Here is an 18,652-nt window from a genome sequence, read left to right on the forward strand (position 1 = left end):
AGCATGTTTATTGTTGTTGTGCGTTTGTTGTTTTGCTTGGGTGCTTTTGTGGTTTTCTTTTAAAATAAGACACATGATACAATGTAATGTCAAGGGTGCCATTGCATACAAAGACACTATGAGGTTTTTCCTCTCATCCATTTTATTCCAAGGAAAGCCATACCTCTCTTTTCGTGTGGGTGTACATTCCTCCTTTTCCTTCTTATCCTTGGACCTGGTCTCAGACTTTTCCTTGTCCTTTTTGTCTCTGTCCCGTTCTCTTTCCATCTCTTTTTCTTTTTCCTAAATTATTAGAAGCAATCATGATTTCAGATGAGGTGTGACTCATTATTAAGGGCAACCAAGCTGATCACAAACAGCACAAAAACACTGAGCACTGAGGGAACACAGCACATGACCTGAACTAATGGTCACACCATCCCTGCTCTTCCAACCTTTCCTCCTGCTTTGGACACAGCACAAACATTCACTGGAACACAAACACTAACAAAAACGTGAAAGAAGTCACCCTGTGTGAGAAAATCTGAGTATCTAATTGGAAATGAACATTCCTGAATTTTACAAATTTCAGGGAAATGTTAGAGCTGTCAAAAACAACTATAAGTCCATTTCTCTGTATCAATAGGTCCATTTTGTAAGAAAATACATACCCTGAGTACACCTCATCTGTCACAAATAGAAAATTAACTATAGAAAAATAAACCTAAACCATCAGCAAGTCTGAACACAGATATCAAGAGATGTGTTTTTAAGTATCAGCATTAAAAAAAATGCCTTCCATGGCAAAAAATAAACAGATATTCCCTGCATACTCCATTAAAAAGATAAAGAAGGGGTGATTTAGCTAAGTGAAAGAAAGGAGGGAGGGAAAAAGAAAAAAAAAAAAAAACAACAAAACCAACAAACAGAAAACAGTAGAGGGAGAGGAAATAACACAAGTGCAGGAAATACCAGAACAGCTACACTCATCTACTCTCACATTTTCTTTACACAGAAGAACCAGTATTACATTACTGTTATAAAAACTAACTTTATTAGGGCATTAAAGCAAAAGAAAGTTATTCTCTTAACAACAGGGTTATTACTGTTTTAAAAAACTATTATGATTATCATTAAATATTTCTTAACTATATATTACCTTCATAATTGAAAATGAAAGAGGTAATTATTAAAAATCTGAAATATTGTTAGCTGGCTGAACTACTTCAACACAAGGCATCTAAAAATTTATCAGGATTACAATTTCTGCTTGTTTAAGCTACTGTCTCAACTAAAAATTCTGTGCTTACTGTATAAAAAATTTTTTTACAGAAAATACTGAGGAAGTCGAAAGTTTTAAGATACAACTACATTTAGAAGGAAAATACTTATAAAAATTAAAGTCTTAACTGCTAATATCAACCTCCAAGGTATACATCTCCTTCAGGGATCAGCTTGCCTAATTTTTACAAGTCTCCTTCTTCAAGGTACTATGGAAAATTGCTTTAGTGAATTAGTCAGATACTGAACCCCAAATAATGCAAATAACAAGCGACAAACACCTGGTGGGAACTGCTTATTTGTACTTAGCTTCCAAGAAACTGCAGGGGTATCTGTGTCATCTCTGATCTGTCAGGCTGTGAAAGCCATTGTCCCTTACCCTCCCTCACTAAACACACTGTCCAAAGAGGTTCTGTGTTCTTTTGTTGTGTTTCAGTGATTTGAGATCACATGATATCTTATATATGATGATAATTTTTAAAGCCACTGTGACTTCATAGTCCAGAGAGGACTACTATTAGAACCAGTCACATTTGGATGAATGTATGAGCTGGAATTGTCCAGGAAACTTAGACACAGGAGAATCAGAAAACACATGCTGTACTTAATACTATTCTTTCTCTTCCTTGAGAAGCCTTTAGCACAACAGATCAATTATTAAAAGTAAAATGGAAAGTCTGATGAACATCTTCAATGGACAGCTCTCCCTTTCCTTTCCCACATCTCAGAGTTTCCTTCATGCAGTAGATCTAGAAGTGATCTCTAAGGTTTCTATGCACTCTATGATACCCAACTGTACAGTGTGAAATACTACAGTATTTTGATTAAAAAAGGGAGATTATATGTATTCTGCAGAAAGCACTTGGACTTAAACATGCAGTTTAACATTACAGTAGTATGTACATTACAAGAACCATGTGTTATTATACTTAATGCCACCTTACATTTGATAAACTCAATAAAAGCCTATCACAGAACCAGAACCAAACATAAAGAACAGTTCTTACCCTCTGGAGCAGCTTGTCTCTATAGTGTTCAACCTGTTCCTGAAAACTCTGGCCTGGTTTCTTGGGTCTTTTCCCAGACTCTAACTCATCCTGAAACTTCATCACCTTAAGCTGTGAAAATAATACTGACCATTAGGTTATTGGGTTTATTATTATCCAGTTAGGCAGGTGGCTGAAAATGAAATTTCCATGATTTATAATCTGTGTTCTTCATTCTTTCTATACAAGCTTGTGCACAGAGATACTAAATGTATTTGAACTGGATCAAAGTAACAAAACCCCACACTTATCCGCAGGCACCTGCAGTTGTTCACAGACGTGGAAAGAACTAAAAATAGAGGGATTTTTTTTTGTTATTCTACTACATTCTGTCCCCACCGTTAGAACACTGCACCCTTGTATTTCTTTGGTCATTATCTGGTTTTTTGCTTTCAAAATGAAATCATTTCCTGCAGGTGTCAATGAATTCTTTCAACTTCTCTTGTCTACTCCAAGGTTCCCTTCAGAAATTGTCTTTTTTTCCATTTAACCCTAAATATTAAAATCAAATGACTGACATAATTAGGACATAAAACAAACGCATCTCTTCAGGGCTATTTGCACAGAGTGGCTGATTTGAAAGAACTGATTTTTACTAACATAGTACTCTTTCATGTGCTGTCAAGCTAGCAACAAAATTCAGTTCACAAGTGCTGCTAAATGTAACACTAAATTTACTGTAGTATCCCAGCAGAGTCACAAAGTTAAGTAAATGTCAGAATTTTTCCCTGTGTTGTTTTCAGGGGTTTTTTTGGGTTTTTTGGTTTTGTTTTTTTTGGTCTGGATGCACTAAAACCTTTCTCCAAGTTGATTCATATCATGAAACTTCACTCACATCTCTTGTCAATCCTTCATTCCTAGTGACATATCCTTGTACAAACAATCCTTCAATTTTTTTGGAGAAGTTGTCTCTTTTGGGGGTGGATGGGGAGAAACTTGGTAATAAGTCAGGTTGTATTTGTCAGCCCTCTTCCAAATGTTTATGCTCTGACCCTTTTGCATTTTCTGTTTCAATACTGACCTGCAGAGTTATATATGAGTAGATTTTTCCAGTGCTCAAGGTTTTATTTTTAGTGAACACACAGAATTGGTTTCTTTTTAGAAACATTTAATTTTTCCACATTGAAAACACACAAAGGAAAAGACTTTGCAATTGTGTCCATTTTGATTATCTGAAAGGATCTTATTCTCTATTTCCTAATATGAAGTAAGCACAAAATCAAACCCCAAAGGTTTTTTCTTCCCTCTCAAAAATAGCAGGCCAGACTGGATACCATATATTCCAATCAGCCCTTCCAATTACTGACAGAAAGGTATCACAAAAAACAAACTAATCACAGGAACAAATATGTTAAGAAGCATAAAACCCAAGCAAGGATAACACTATTTTGAGCAAGATCCCCTTCCCCTTCAGCTACAGAGCTTATGCCAGAAACACCTTTTTCATTTTAGTCTGAAATATAATGGAGCCACTCATTTTGGGGGAAAAAACTAAAGACAAAAACCCACCACCACTGTTATCTGATACCACAGTAAATTTCTGTCAACTGTTCTGCTTCCTTCCCTCCCTCCCAGAGCAGGCTCTACCTGCCCTTGAGCATTTTTCCTTACAATTCAGCCAAATAAATTGTCAGCAGCCAACGGAAAACTGACACCACCATTTGTCACATACCACCTTCCATAAAGGCATTTTTTCTTCTTGTCCCCTGCAAATTCACAAATTTCAAAGGCAGGAAAACCTTTTGGAACCATCTACTCAGTGTCCCCATGTACCCCCTGTTCTGGTAAGAAGTGAGGATTGCATTCCCTACCACCATGTACACTCCAAGGTCATCAGTACTGAACAGGAGCACAGAGGAGGCTCAGCTGATCCAGAAAGCCTCTTGGGCTGTCGTGGTATGAACATGCCCATAGCACTTGAACTTTGTTTTCCCAAGTAAATCACCCAGATAATTTAAAACACAAAACCAACAAAAAAACCAAACCAGCAAAAGCCCACCAAAAACCTATCCTTATAAGATTTTATTCCTTTACATATTTAGCCAACAAAGCTGTGACACTGTTTAACCATATTTTGAAAGCAAGGAAGCCTAAGTCTATAGGCAAAACTAACCTGAGATGAAAATAAACGAGGTGTCCAAACAAGAGGCTTTATTTGATTTAATAAGCTAAAGTGGACACAAAAAAATGCTGCCATGCACAGCACACAACCCGCTGCTGGCATGACATTCTGAATGGCAAAAGGAACTATTTGCATGTAACTTCTCCAGTCACTGTGGGTGGAGGGGGCAGGCTGAAGGTGGTCATTGGCAGGTGCACAGAGGAAGAGAGAACATAGGAAAAGCCTATACTACAGTAAGTACTCACTCAGCACCTCCCCAGACTCCAACTATGGTGAGATCATATGGTTTCCTGAGACAGCTGTGGTCTGTTACAGACCCACCATCAATGGATCTCTCCTCCACACACTCGCTGTATCTCCCTTTAAACTGTAAACTGACTCCTTTCAGAAAGATGCTGTGGGCACAGGAAATCAGCTCGAGCACATCCCCTGGAAAAGGTGACTGAGTGTTCCAAAATGCTGAGATGGTATCAACAGCTCACTAAAGAAAGGTCAGGTTCTTTCACCTTCCTTCTCTATTACTGCACTCCAAGCTCAGGGTTTCCCTTCTACCCTGCCCTTGCAGCAGCTGCAGTTTTCCATAGACCAGATCAATTCACTATCCCAGCAGAAGCCCACCCTTACCCCTGGCTTCAATCTTCCCTCCAGTAGTGAGATGTATTGGGTCAGGGGAAGAATGAGCAAGTGCCAGAGTTCACAGGATCAGGATGTTCCCTCACCCAGAGGTGAGCTGTCAAATAGATCAGCTCATCCTACACCTTCATGTATAGAGCCTTTTGTTATTTTCGCTTAACACATCACCACTGTGACTATGGTTTAAAAGGAATTACTTAGGTCCCAAAATCTACAGAATTCTCTAAAGAACTGCACCCAGAACTACTATATGAACTTAGACACTTGGTTACCTCCTTTCACTATTTCACTGTTCATTGTACCCTGGCCAGAGTGAACAACCTTCTTACAGTCTTTTCCTGCAGAGGACATGATGCTCTTATTCCTATCACACAGTTCCAGATACTCCCCCAGGAGAATGAGATCCTTAATACTTAGGCTTAAATCTCCCAATTCATCTAATCAATGAATTTTGTAAGCATTTCACTTTGTAAACCTGCATTTAGAAAGAACTAATGTATTCTCATTGCACTGGCTATTCTTTAACTATTCTTGTCCAACAGACAGGAACTGTTAAGCCTGTTCATCCTTAGGAATAAATACATTGACTTTTATCTGAACTCTCTCCAAACTCAGCAGGATAAAATGGAAGGGGAAAATTTTTCAAAACTCTGTGCCAAAACTTTTCAGTACTAATTCTTTAGACAGAGCAGCCTCCCACAGCAGTTTATAGTCTTCAGAGACTGTAATGAAGAAGTGTCATATATCCATGAAGTTCCTATGAGCAACCACTACCAAATACTTCCATGCAGGGATCACATTTCCTACTAACAGGAGGAGGTCCCTCAAAAGCTCCAGATAAACAGCTCCACAACACGACTCTTCTCTATTGGTTCTCATCTTGAAACTTCTCCCCTCTCTCCTCAAACATTTGAGGAAAGTTTAAAAGGTTCAGGCATTCCTGGAAGGTGAGGCCTTGATTACAGCCCACCCAGTAAGCAAGCAAGGTAAAGGAAAGGGTGACACCTTGCTGCCATGGCCCAGGGAAACCACAGACTGCTGCAAACTGAAGCTCTGCTTTGTGTACTTTCACAGCAACAGGTGTGATGTTTCCTTACTTAAAACTAATATGTTTTCAAAAACTGCTCTTGGTTTTCTAATCTGCTGCTGATACTATCTGAGCCCATACACAGGGTCTTTTCCACAAGAGGTCACTCCAGTTATACAGCCTCAGACCTGACCGGGCCAGGTTCAAAATAACTAGTTCAAGGTCAATTAGCTGCATACTGCATATTAGCATGAACTAGGAAGTTAATCATCAGATACTTTATGAAAGACAGGAATTTCTACTTGATAAGAAGTTGCACTCAAATGTAGACTAATTACAGACAGGACAGACATCCAAGCAGACCAAAGTGTTTTGATTTTCCTTAGAACAGCCTTGCCCCAGCAATGGCTGTCACAAGTCCTAGACTTTGCAGGAGCAGAGAAAAATATTTCTTTGAAAGCTTGATTTTTCCAGCAAGTCTACGAACAGTGGAATCTCTGCAGCTACAGTATTATCAACAACAGATGACAGATATACTGATGTACACATGTGAAATACCTCCTCTGCCATAACAGCCCTCTGGCATGCTCAGTCACACTCACAGGTTGCCAAGTGTCTCAGAGCCAAGCAATTCCTTGCTTTTGGCTTTGTGTAAAACAGAAATACATTCAAAGATTTAAAATAGATCAAAATCTCCTGAATAGTCATCATCTTCTAAGAACAACTGCTATAAATAGCAAAACTATCAGTTAAGTAAGAGCCGATTTGTCTCATCTGTTATTATTAAATCAGTAAGATATTTAATAGGGTATCTTTTTGTCATTTTGCAGTAGCCTCAAATGAACCAGGTACAGAAACCTCCACAGACCAAAGGGTTATGTTGTTCTAGCAATGATTACAAGCCTCACACAGCTCCTATGATCTGATAAACAAATACACAGAAGTTGAGTATTCTTCACACTAAGCACCATAATCCAGAGAAAGAAATAATGGAAACTGTATGGAGCTTCAGTTTCTTGACAAAGGCAGCCACCTTTCCCTTGTGACATCCACTTTGGCTCTTTGGCTCTTGGAAGAAAAATAAATTGGACTTCAAATACCATGACACATTTGGGGCGGGGGGTGTTTGGTGTGGAACATGTCAGTTTGTGCACTGGGCAGGGGGCACTGACAGAGCACAGACACAGGATGGTGTAACAGGATCCTCCCTGCAGCTCCCGGAGCTCAGTGGTTCCCAGCAGAAAGGATGAACAGGATGACTCAAGACCTTTAGTTTTCTACCTCAGTCAAATGCTACTTTGAGGTCTCAGGTGGCCAACACAAAGGTGAGTAAAGGCAGCTACTAAAGAGGACTAAAACCCTGTTTGACCCTTCTGGAAGCATGGATGTGTCTGGATTTGTGAAGAGCCTGCCTCCTGCTGCAGGTGAACCCTGTGCTGTGCTTTCTGTTTGGAGTAGGGTTATAAAATCCTGTGCAGCAAGGCGGAGACAGAAGTAAAGTACCTCAGAGAAAGGTCCAAGGAGGACAATGCTGCTTTATTTTGTCTGAGTTTCTGACCACTCTGAGGAAACAAAATGACCAATTTAAACAACAAAATTCCCATTTTTCTACCACTTCACAGCACTGAGGTCTCTTTACAAAGAGGAATACACCTTTCTTTTATATGTCACAGGATGGGGGAAGAAAGACACACACCTATACAGCACTGTAAAGACCATTTTGAAAGTTGAGTTGTAAATGCTGTAAAGTGCCAATCTTTCCACACTTAAAACAGGTGAGAAATCGCTGTTCTTTGGTGTTACAGGAAAGCCTCTGCTCTTGCTAAGTTTTGGAAAGAATTCACACTTCAGAAGGATTAAGAGGGGTAGCAGGGAAGCAAACAAAAGGTTACTAACTTGCCTCCTCTGATTGCTGCGGCCAAAGTTTGTTTCTTACTGCACTTTCCCCTCCCGGCTGACAAGCTTAATTTACTGACAGTGCCAAGAGAAAGAATTCTTGTTTGTATCCATGAATTTCCAAAAACTGCATGAAAAAAATCTGTTTCAGCTTCCCTGGTAGTCACTGTGTAGGACTGTTAGAGAATCAGACTGCCAATTTTTTTGCCAAATATTAGACACATTTTTTACAGTTTTTATTAGATGGCATAACTGTTAAAGCTGGTAATTGGCTGTTTTTTCCTCAGTTCCTTCCCTCAAATTTAATAATGGATGTGGGTTTTGGCAGGGATTGGGTACATACTAAGAAGAAACTTTGAGTGTGAATGCTTTAAAGTAGTACAAGGAGTACTTTCCTGCCAATGACAAACTTGAGGAGAAATTTTAAGTACTCCTACATAGTGTCTGAAATGTTCTGAAAATGAAAAAGAATTGCTCTACTCTACTTTCCTGGCAATTCTGAAAGTCTGACACCAAGATGGTAATTTACTTACCAAAAAAAAATTAAATGCAAACCTGTGCTTGAAAACCTCAAATATTTGCCACCTAAAACTGTTCCTGAGAGGATACGTTGAGGAAAGAACTTAAATCACTCAAGCAGTGTAAAACTGCCAATGGTTAAAGTAAATCACTTCCTAAACTGCCTCCACAAGTGCCAGGATAACATCTCTAAAACAGATACACAATCTGAGAGGAGCCCTTTCCATAACTGCTACGATCAATATTACAGCAACGTGAAAATTAGTTTCACTTGTACTTTCATTAGTCTAACACATATTTTCTACAAAAATACTGCCACCATGAGTCAGGTCAGACATAAATCCCATTCAGCTTTTCTCAAATGCAGACTTTACTAACTTAGTATGGCTACAGATCACAAACTTTCAAACTGCTATGCAAAGCAAGAGATTTCTAAGTGCTTAGTTATAGTCTATTAATTCCAAAATCTGAATTATTAAACAGAGACATATTTGAGAGAAACAATAGTTGTGACATTTTAAAATATTACTGCCTGAGCATCTTAATATAATATTACAAGGCTTTCCTAATGTCTGATTTCAATAGCACGTTATAGCATAAACAGGTAGGCAGCCACAATTCCACCTTCAAAACATTACTCAAGTTGTAACCTGCCACTTGGAGATGCTACAATTGCAATCAGTAGTTTAGCAGCTTCTTAATATCATTTAAATGCACTGAGCAGAAGGTACAAGAATTTCAGTATTAAAACCCAGGCTACACTGAACAGAGAGTACAAGCTGGAAAGCCACATAAAGTTTTAAACTGGTTTTGTTTTTTGTGTGGCACAGTGGGTCAGAAGGGCTTCACTGCCAGACAAGGGTCGTGCTAAATTCCAGTTCTAGTTCCATTCTCAGTAAAACACGAGCTCAGAAACCAGCACGAAGCCATAACAACCTGTGCTTCACTGACACCTATGCTTGGAGAAAGAGAGAAGAGCCAGTGAGCCCTACAAACAGCATACAGGCCTTCAATTGAAGTACCACATTTCCAGGACTACCTGGGTTAGTTGCATCTACTTCTTTGTTTGATGGCTGACACAGTGAAAAGAAACACTTTTAAATGCAATAAAATACAGACACCTGGAGGCAAGAAACAGAAAGAATGAGAAAGGTATAGGACTAAGGTCACATCCAAAAGTCACTCCCATTTGCCAAGAGGAGGAAAGTGTACAGGGACCAAGCAATCTAAGGCTACCAGTGGTACTGAAACAGGACACTGAAAAGGAACAGTAATTCTCAACATGCAATATCCCCTGACTCGGTTTTTCAATTTTTTCCCGTGTTATTCTGAAAGTCAAAACCAAGCAAGGCAAAGCTGTGAATGAATATACCTGTACAAAAATACACTGGACTGAAAAAAAGAACCACTATATAACAGACTATGATTATTTCAATTAAAATAACCCCCTATCATATGTAGAGAACTCAGGGTGGGGTAAGGATTGGAAAGGTCCAGAAGGGTGGCACAGAACACCACCTGCTCACCTCTATCTCTCGGAGTTTGGCACGCTTCTCTTCACTCATTTCCGAGTATTTGACCGATGACTTGGATTCAGGCATTTCTTCTTTAATAGGATTGGAATACATGTGTTGCTCTTCTGACTTAGAACTCTGAGTGTCTTCCTCATCTTCACTTTCTTCTTCTTGACTTTATAGGAAACATAGAGAATTGAGATGTAACAGATAACTAAGTGTATGTAAAATTTACTAGTTCTCCTACGTAGTTTCTATGATTAGTTACTAGTTTTGAAATCTCTTAAGTAAGATTAAGTTATGTAAAAAGTCGGCAGCTACAAATCAGTCTCCATCTGCGAGATTTAGTATTTTAATTAAGTTGTTAGTTTTTATAATGTACACTGCTCTCAGCATGCAGAAGAATTCAGGAAATTCATGGTCATCAAATACGTACCTACCTCAGCTACAAAACAAACCCACTGCCTCCACAAAATCTCTTAAAGTGCTGTAATTGTGCTCTTCAGGTATAGTAAGTTTAATAAAAGAAAAAAAACTGCAACACTTTTGCTTTTGGGAGATAAACCTGGGACACGGCAGATACCCAAAATGATATTCCCAGACTGGCCACTAGAGTGCTGCAGGACTACATACAATGCAGGCAGGTTTTTACAGCACTAACAGATGCTCTCAGTTGCCTGAAGAGCAAAGTAAAAGACTACTGAAACCCAGCTTCTGTTGGCAGGATCCTGCCAGCATCCAACATACACATACCTCAGAAAATTATTCACTGCGTTTGTCTCAAAAGCAAAAAGCAGACGTTTAGATACATTCCTATACACCTAATAACAAGATTTCCACACTACTGCCTTAGCTCTTGCCATTTGATATTAAATTATCAAATCAGCATCAATTTAAAGATTATAGTTAACAACTCTACCAAAAGGTGTAAATTATCATGTTAGAAAAAAATTAAGGGGGGTGAAAGCACGCTGCACTAAAACCCTGATCCTTTTCCATCTTATTTTCCTACTTTCAAAATTTCATGTTTGTTCTGCTCTTGCAATACATATCTACTTATAGAGAGTTCCAAAGACACTCAATTCATAAAATGAGTATGTTTTCATCAGAATGAAGAAGTATTTACTTTTGAATTTCCTCCTCCTCAGATTCTTCATGTTGGTCAAAAAGCTCCCACTTCGAAGTAGTAACAGCTAGAAGAGACAGTAAGATAATTTTAACAACAAAAAACCCCACCAATTAATCAGAAAATTAGTATTTGTAGACATAATAAGAACTACAATGTGGTAAAATTCACTTAATGCACTTAATACAGACTTTCTATTTCACAGAAATACTCAAACAAGCCCAGCAGCAGAATATTTACTATTCACAGAGCTATTCACTTACAATGCATATCATGTTTGGGTAAATCCTTTAAAAGTAGACAAGTATTTGTCAGCTTGTAAAATATTATCCTCCAAACCAAGATGTGAAAAGACTGCCAACCACATACCCAGATTTTTTTTTGCTTTCAATATTTATTCTTAATGAACTGGAAATTATTTTTAAAGGTTGGTAGGTTATTGAAGTAGAACAACCAAAACAGAAAACAGTATCTCCCTTTTTTGGTTAAAGCTTCCGTGAACAAGTTACAGCTAAAAATTTTACTGTGTTAGCACAGAAAAGCTGAAAATAATCATTACATAGGTGACATTATGCTTTCAGTTTACTTAGAAAAGTAATCAAAACTAACCTTGAGCTTCCAGTTCTGATTCATCCACTGCTTCCCACTTTGAAGGGGCAACTTTAAATATAGGCTCATTCTTTTTTGAGTCTTCAGTTGTATCCACTGTTGGAGAAAGACACAGAAAAATAATTTCCAAAGCTCATCAAAAGCTGAAACCAAAAAACACTAAGATAACAATCAGAATGAAATACTGAAACAGATACCATCTTATTAGTTGCAAAGAAAAGAAACCAGGGTTTGGAACCTGATGTGTATTCTGAAGCAATTATGAACTTAAAGCAGGAGGGCAAACTGAAGTTAATCAATTCAACATCTCACAAAGCTACATGCCACATCAATTCTTGGTTGTATTTGTAAAAACTACTCAGGAAAAAAAAAGATCAAAGACTGAAGATTCAAATTGAAAGTAAAGTTGAAACATTTCGTACAAGGAACTCCATCAAGATCATCATCCAGCGATTTAATTGGGACTCCATCCAGATCATCAATAGGAGCAGCATCAATAGGAATTCCATCCACATCTTCTAGTGGAGCACCATCAAGCTCTTCCTCAATGGGAGCACCATCAAGGTCATCTGGTACTTCCTGAAAGCAAACAATAATTAATTATTTCAAGTGCAAATCTACATTGCTTTTCTTTAGTTCTCCAATTATCAAATCATTCCTTTTTAAAAAAGTACTTTTAAAAATACCAAAACCTCAAAAACCTCAACTTTAACAATTTTTGCTAACAACTTTATTGTAGAGGAAATAATACAACAATATCCTCTTTTAAAAATTATAGGCAGGAACTTGGAATTTGTCCACAATGTACTGGTGAATGGAGCTGCATCCAGCTGGCGGCCGGTCACTAGTGGTGTTCCCCAGGGGTCTGTGTTGGGTCCAGTTCTGTTTAACATCTTTATTGATGATTTAGATGAGGGGATTGAGTCCATCATCAGCAAATTTGCCGATGACACCAAATTGGGAGGGAGTGTCGACCTGCTGGAAGGCAGGAGGGCTCTGCAGAGGGATCTGGATAGACTTGAGAGATGGGCTGATTCCAATGGGATGAAGTTCAATAAAGCCAAGTGCCTGGTCCTGCACTTTGGCCACAACAACCCCATGCAGCGCTACAGGCTGGGCACAGAGTGGCTGGAAAGCAGCCAGGCAGAAAGGGACCTGGGGGTACTAATTGAAAGGAAGCTCAACATGAGCCAACAGTGTGCCCAGGTGGCCAGGAAGGCCAATGGGATCTTGTCCTGTATCAAAAATAGCGTGGCCAGCAGGACCAGGGAAGCGATCCTTCCCCTGTACTCTGTGTTGGTGAGGCCACACCTTGAGTATTGTGTTCAGTTCTGGGCCCCTCAGTTCAGAAAGGATATTGAGGTGCTGGAGCGGGTCCAGAGAAGAGCAACAAGGCTGGTGAAGGGACTGGAGCATAAGTCCTATGGGGAGAGGCTGAGGGAGCTGGGGTTGTTTAGCCTGGAGAAGAGGAGGCTCAGAGGTGACCTCATCACCGTCTATAACTACCTGAAGGGAAGTTCTAGCCAGGTGGGGGTTGGTCTCTTCTCTCAGGCACTCAGCAACAGGACAAGGGGGCACGGGCGCCAGGGGAAATTTAAGTTGGACATCAGGAGAAAATTCTTTACAGAGAGAGTAATCAGGCATTGGAATGGGCTGCCCAGAGAGGTGGTGGATTCACCATCCCTGGAGATTTTTAAACGCAGATTGGACGTGGCACTGAGTGCCATGATCTAGTAAATGGACTGGATTTGGACCAAGGGTTGGACTCGATGATCTCGGAGGTCTTTTCCAACCCAATCGATTCTATGATTCTATGATTCTAAGTTACCCTTCCAGTTATACTGTGGGTGTCCCTCCTGCTGTTCTGAAAGGCATGTTTCCACACAGTTACAATGCCTGAAATGCCACCCAAAATTCAGAGTATTTCCAATACAAAGGAAATACCTGTCATTCTGCACTAGTCTTTGCTCTGAAATGGTTTCACAATACAGCTACACCACAGCACTTAACCTACAACCAAGAAATTCCTAAACAGATTAAACAACATTTGCATTTGAATACACCTGTATTTAAGAGCAAGGACTTGGAGGAAGGAAAGGTTTACTCACCCTAAAAGAGACAGTAAAATAACCCTTGCCAGCCCTGCTTTATATTTACACATCTTTTCCCCACCACCCCCAAGCATCACCACTGAGCTCACTCACCTCTGTTTCTTTATCTTCCATGATGTTTACAAGCCCCAAGAAAATATTCTGTAGTTTGATCAGAAATGGCTCTGGATAGATTGCCCAGTCCTCCCATGCTCGGAAGCATGTCATTACCCGTTGCTAGAAGCAAGGGAAAAAAAAAAAAAAGCTAATAAATTTGTATTGAGAAATTTTAAGTGATGGGAAATAGACCACAGAGACCTACTATTGCAGAGCTGCTCCTAAGTAGTTCCACACTAAAGTATATTACAGTGATACCATGCTGGGCAAGACTAGTAATTTTACAAAAATACATATATAGGAACTACTTTTTATAAAATCTCACTTGGATTTCATTTCCCTTTGAATTCCTGTTATATTATCCATTTCAGCTGTTCACAGTTCTCTCCTGACAGTAAGTTTCATTCTGCCCCAATGTTCAAAGCAGGTGCCTCTACTAAAAGTAAGAGAAAACTTTCTCTTTAAAAATAAAAGAGAAATCTTTCTCTTCATAAAATAAAATAACTAAAATTAACGTTGGCTTATACATATTACTGAATGCTGGAGAAGAGAATGTTCTGGGGAGACCTTACTGCCCCTTCAGCACCTAAAGGGCCTACAAGAAAGCTGGAAAGGGACTTCTTATGAGGGCATATGGTGACAGGACAAGGGGTAATGGCTTTAAACTGAAAGGTTTAGATCAGATATTAGCAAGAAATTTTTCAGGTGAAGGTGGTGAGACACTGGAACAGGTTGTCCAGAGAAGCTGTGGCTGTCCCATCCCTGAAAGTGTTCAAGGCCAGGCTGGTTGGGGCTCTGAGCAACCTGCTCTAGTGAAAGGTGTCCCTGCCCATGGCAGGGCGTTGGAATGAGAAGATCTTTAAGGTCCCTTCCAACCCAAATCATTCCATTGTAGAAGTGAAGCATATTTGAAATGACAGGTTTAAGTTCAAGTTTGAAACATTAAATGTACTGAAGATGTAGATATAAAAAAGTTATCTACTGCCTCTCTTATAATTTAGCATATAGTTTTAAAATAGCAGTTAAGAAACTGATTCTCAGTCTAGAGCAACTGAGAGCAAAGAAAGCAGGACAACCAGGATAAAGACCTTAATACAGAAAAAACTAACTACCCTGTCAGCTTTGTATTTAAAGCTTCTGATTGAAAAACAAAGAAGAATAATGAAGTGCAGAGGCATCTTGGAAACAGGAGAATGAAAGGTAGGCCAAGCAGGAGAACCGTGAGAAGCAGAGCACTTTATCTCAAAAATCATTCTCAACTACCCATGGTCAGACTGGTTATCAGAAATCTAAAAATAAAGCCTATCACAAAAATGTTTAAAAGTAACTTTATGCTGTTCTGTCCAGGAGTTTCTTTCCACACTGAGCACCCAAGTTTATTTTTGAAATTGAAATAGAGGTGGTCCAAAAATAATAAGAAAGCTAGAAGGCCCTGTCTGTAATTTAAGTATTAGATAGATATCCTCTCAACTGCACAACTGTACATCTACCTGTACACTTCAGGTGGAAGATGTTAATTTTCTTCCTTAATTTCAAGGCTATCCTTGCAAAAGAGAAAACTCTTTTTTTTCAAAGCCTGATTAGGAACCTCGATGTCTAAGCCACTTATCATAGTATGCAATCTCTTGTGCAGGAACATCTATTTATGTGACTTCTATGTCATGTAAATAACAATGAAATACATACCTTGAAATTTTCAGACTGTAAATGGCCTTGTATTGTACGGTAAGTAGCATTGAGATCAGAGAATATCTGACATAATTTTGTTTCAAAACTAGAATTAAACATATACATTTCTTTAGTTAAACTTTGTAATATATGTTTTCTGGACATACATAATTCATGAAAATACCTGGGACACAGGACTCAAAAGCACAAGATTCTGATCCCTACTGTAGCCATGAACTGAACTATAAAGCAAATATGATTACTATATATCAAATCACCTTGGACAACAACAGAACTGTGAAGGGAGATCTTCACATCTGCTGCAGTCTCTTTATACACCCTGGAAAGACTGGAGGACAATAAAAGGAGTTTTACAACCTTAAATACAATGAAAGAATTGTCTCAAAATGCAATTTGTATTTTATTTTTTTTTAAATCTTAGTTATGTTTCTATTCTAGTTTACTCAATGAGGCTCTCAGTAAAAGCACAGTGAGTAACAGCTGCCTAACTTCCCTTGAGCTTCTCTCAATGTGCAAAAAATAAACCGGCACAGCACAGACACACTGCAACAGGAAACATCAACTGCAACCTCTGGAGTTCCATAACATGCTGAATATTTCCCATCATGCTGCCATAGCATCTGAGAGACTCCAGGAGTAGACACAAACATCTAGTAAGACAAAGATACTGTCCCTCAGACATATTTCCTAAATTCTGCTCAGCACCTTAGAAATTAAGTACATAATCCCCTCATACCTTCTGCAAAGTTCATGGGGAGTTGAAAACCCTACACTTTAATAAAAATAAATCTGTTCAAAATTTTACTTCTTTGCATGAATTCTTTGCTATACCACATCTTGAATATTAGCTACAGGCTCTTTCTGTAAAGAGGCACATGCATTATTCTCACCTTTATGGAGTTCCATGCAAGTGCTCCCTTACACAGGGCATTACCAACATGCTACATCTTATACATTTTCATGCAAACAGATATAAATAATATCAGTCTGTAATAGCAGCATCATAGAAAAGTGTGAATTTCTCTACAACCACGTTTATCCAGAGATGTACATACAGAGATGAATATAAGAATGTTTTTTTAACTGCCAATCGCCTAAAATATTATACTTACAATTTTCTATAGTAGGAAGCATTGGCAACTTTAGCTGAAGAGTTGTATAACACATCTGACACCAGATACAATCTTGCAATCTGCAATAAAGAACCTTCAAATTAACTCCAGTTTAAATTATCCTGAGAACATGTGCATGTTTCCAGAAAGGGTACGAGACAGCTTTAACTGTCTAGAAGTACCTAATTAGAACTAAGTGTAGCACAGCTATATTATTAATACACATGCTAAGAGGAAATTAGCCCCCTGTTATGCTTGAGGGTACTAACTGACATATTAACACAGTATTACAAAGGAGGAATCAAAACATTCTAATTTTAACTGCCTTGTTTGAACAGATCATTATGCTGTTTTCAACTTCACAGTAAGGCAGAACATTGTTTACAAGCAAGTCCAGAAAAATTAAAAATATGTAACAAAATTCCAGGAAAAAAGCATATTTAAATCCAAGCCCACGTTTTAGTACCAAACCTCAACATTATCTGAAACTCATGAAATAATGCTTACAAATTATATGCTCATGCTGCTAAGTGAGCTCTTCCCCCCAAAAAACAAGAATGTAGAAAATCTACACACCTTCTTAGGAAGAGGAGTCTTGAGAATGGACAGTGATTCTGTGATGCAGTCAACAATTTCTTCAGCAGCTTCCGCATTATTTAGGCAGAAAACCATTGCATCACCAATATCATTCTTCCGAGGGGTTAATCCCCGGAGAATTTCCTCTAGTTTGTCCCTCTGTCTGAAATAGCAGGAATTTTAACACTTTCAATATAAAGTTAAAGGTACTTTTGGGAATTTTCATTTAATGACGTTTTTTAATTTTCCATCTTTAGAAGAAAAGCAATTTTAAATGTTTTTATATTCCATTACCTCAGTTCTTTCAGTGGCTCATGAATTTATGCATCAACGTTACATAAAGTGCAAAAAATTCCCACTCAAGTCTTTACTACATAGAGAAATCAAGGAAAAATAACTGAGAAATACCTAATGCAACACATCAGTTTCTCTAAGAAAGTAATTATCTTTTTGGATTTAGTTTAAGCCTAAACCAAACTGGCTAAATCTAAAGCATTAAAGTAATTTCTGCTACAGAGTAAGAAACACTAGATTCAGAAAGCCAGTAAAAAACAATTACATCACATTTTCCCTGACCTCCACATTTAGAGAACGTTCTCAAAAAAGTATCTTTTTGAGACTTTCCAAAAGAAGGTATAAGAAATAAATTGTGAATTAAAACCTTCAAAACTATGACTGGTATAGTAACTATGCTGAGAAGAATAAAACAAGAAAAAAAAAATCCATATGCTAATAACAGTTGGAACAACAGCAGCACAATTAAGAAAACCAGGTCTCTATTTCCACTAGCACAGCCACCCCCAGCACACTGACAATTCACAGCAAAGAACTCTGGTGATCTGGCTCTTCCTGCTTATTAACAACTGTTCCCAATTTTAATTCCTGATCAACAGCATCAATAAGTTTAAAATTATAATAACTGTTTAGCTCATAAAGTGTTGGGAAAGGTGCTGTATATCCTCACCTACAGACAGCAACAGAAAGTGAGGAAAAGCTCTCTCATCTTCCCAATCCCTTTCAAATTAAGGGTTAGTAAGAACTGGAATGAAAGGACTTGTTGTTCAGTGATGACAAATCTAACCAAATCCAGAACATATTTAGCAACAAGTATGATCAAAACAGACTAACTGAAAAGCACTGAGTTTAAGAGACACTCAGACACATAAATAATACTATGACAAGTATGACAACATTTTAGGGATGATATATTAAAAAAAAACCAAAAATATACAATATATATATAAAACATAAAAAAAAAATACAAAAATACGCAAGAACCACAAGAGGAAAACCAAGCAGATTAGCAACTAAAACAT

The 18,652-nt window shown here is 38.3% G+C and overlaps 1 protein-coding gene across 7 annotated transcripts in view; it reads right to left on the reverse strand.

Annotated features, from left to right (window-relative positions):
- The window catches only part of U2SURP (U2 snRNP associated SURP domain containing), a 43,602-nt gene that overhangs the window by 2,477 nt on the left and 22,473 nt on the right, over window positions 1–18,652 (reverse strand). For all 7 annotated transcript variants that reach the window (XM_064666384.1, XM_064666383.1, XM_064666386.1 and 4 more), the window contains 10 exons: window positions 17,337–17,499; window positions 16,761–16,840; window positions 15,646–15,733; window positions 13,957–14,079; window positions 12,175–12,331; window positions 11,753–11,848; window positions 11,144–11,210; window positions 10,030–10,192; window positions 2,268–2,378; window positions 164–282 (listed from right to left, as the gene is read on the reverse strand). In XM_064666384.1, the coding sequence (XP_064522454.1) occupies window positions 164–282; window positions 2,268–2,378; window positions 10,030–10,192; window positions 11,144–11,210; window positions 11,753–11,848; window positions 12,175–12,331; window positions 13,957–14,079; window positions 15,646–15,733; window positions 16,761–16,840; window positions 17,337–17,499 (1,167 nt within the window). The remainder of the gene's footprint in view (window positions 1–163; window positions 283–2,267; window positions 2,379–10,029; window positions 10,193–11,143; window positions 11,211–11,752; window positions 11,849–12,174; window positions 12,332–13,956; window positions 14,080–15,645; window positions 15,734–16,760; window positions 16,841–17,336; window positions 17,500–18,652) is intronic.

This window comes from Pseudopipra pipra, chromosome 10 (genome assembly GCF_036250125.1).
Source record: "Pseudopipra pipra isolate bDixPip1 chromosome 10, bDixPip1.hap1, whole genome shotgun sequence".
Lineage (NCBI taxonomy): Eukaryota > Metazoa > Chordata > Aves > Passeriformes > Pipridae > Pseudopipra > Pseudopipra pipra.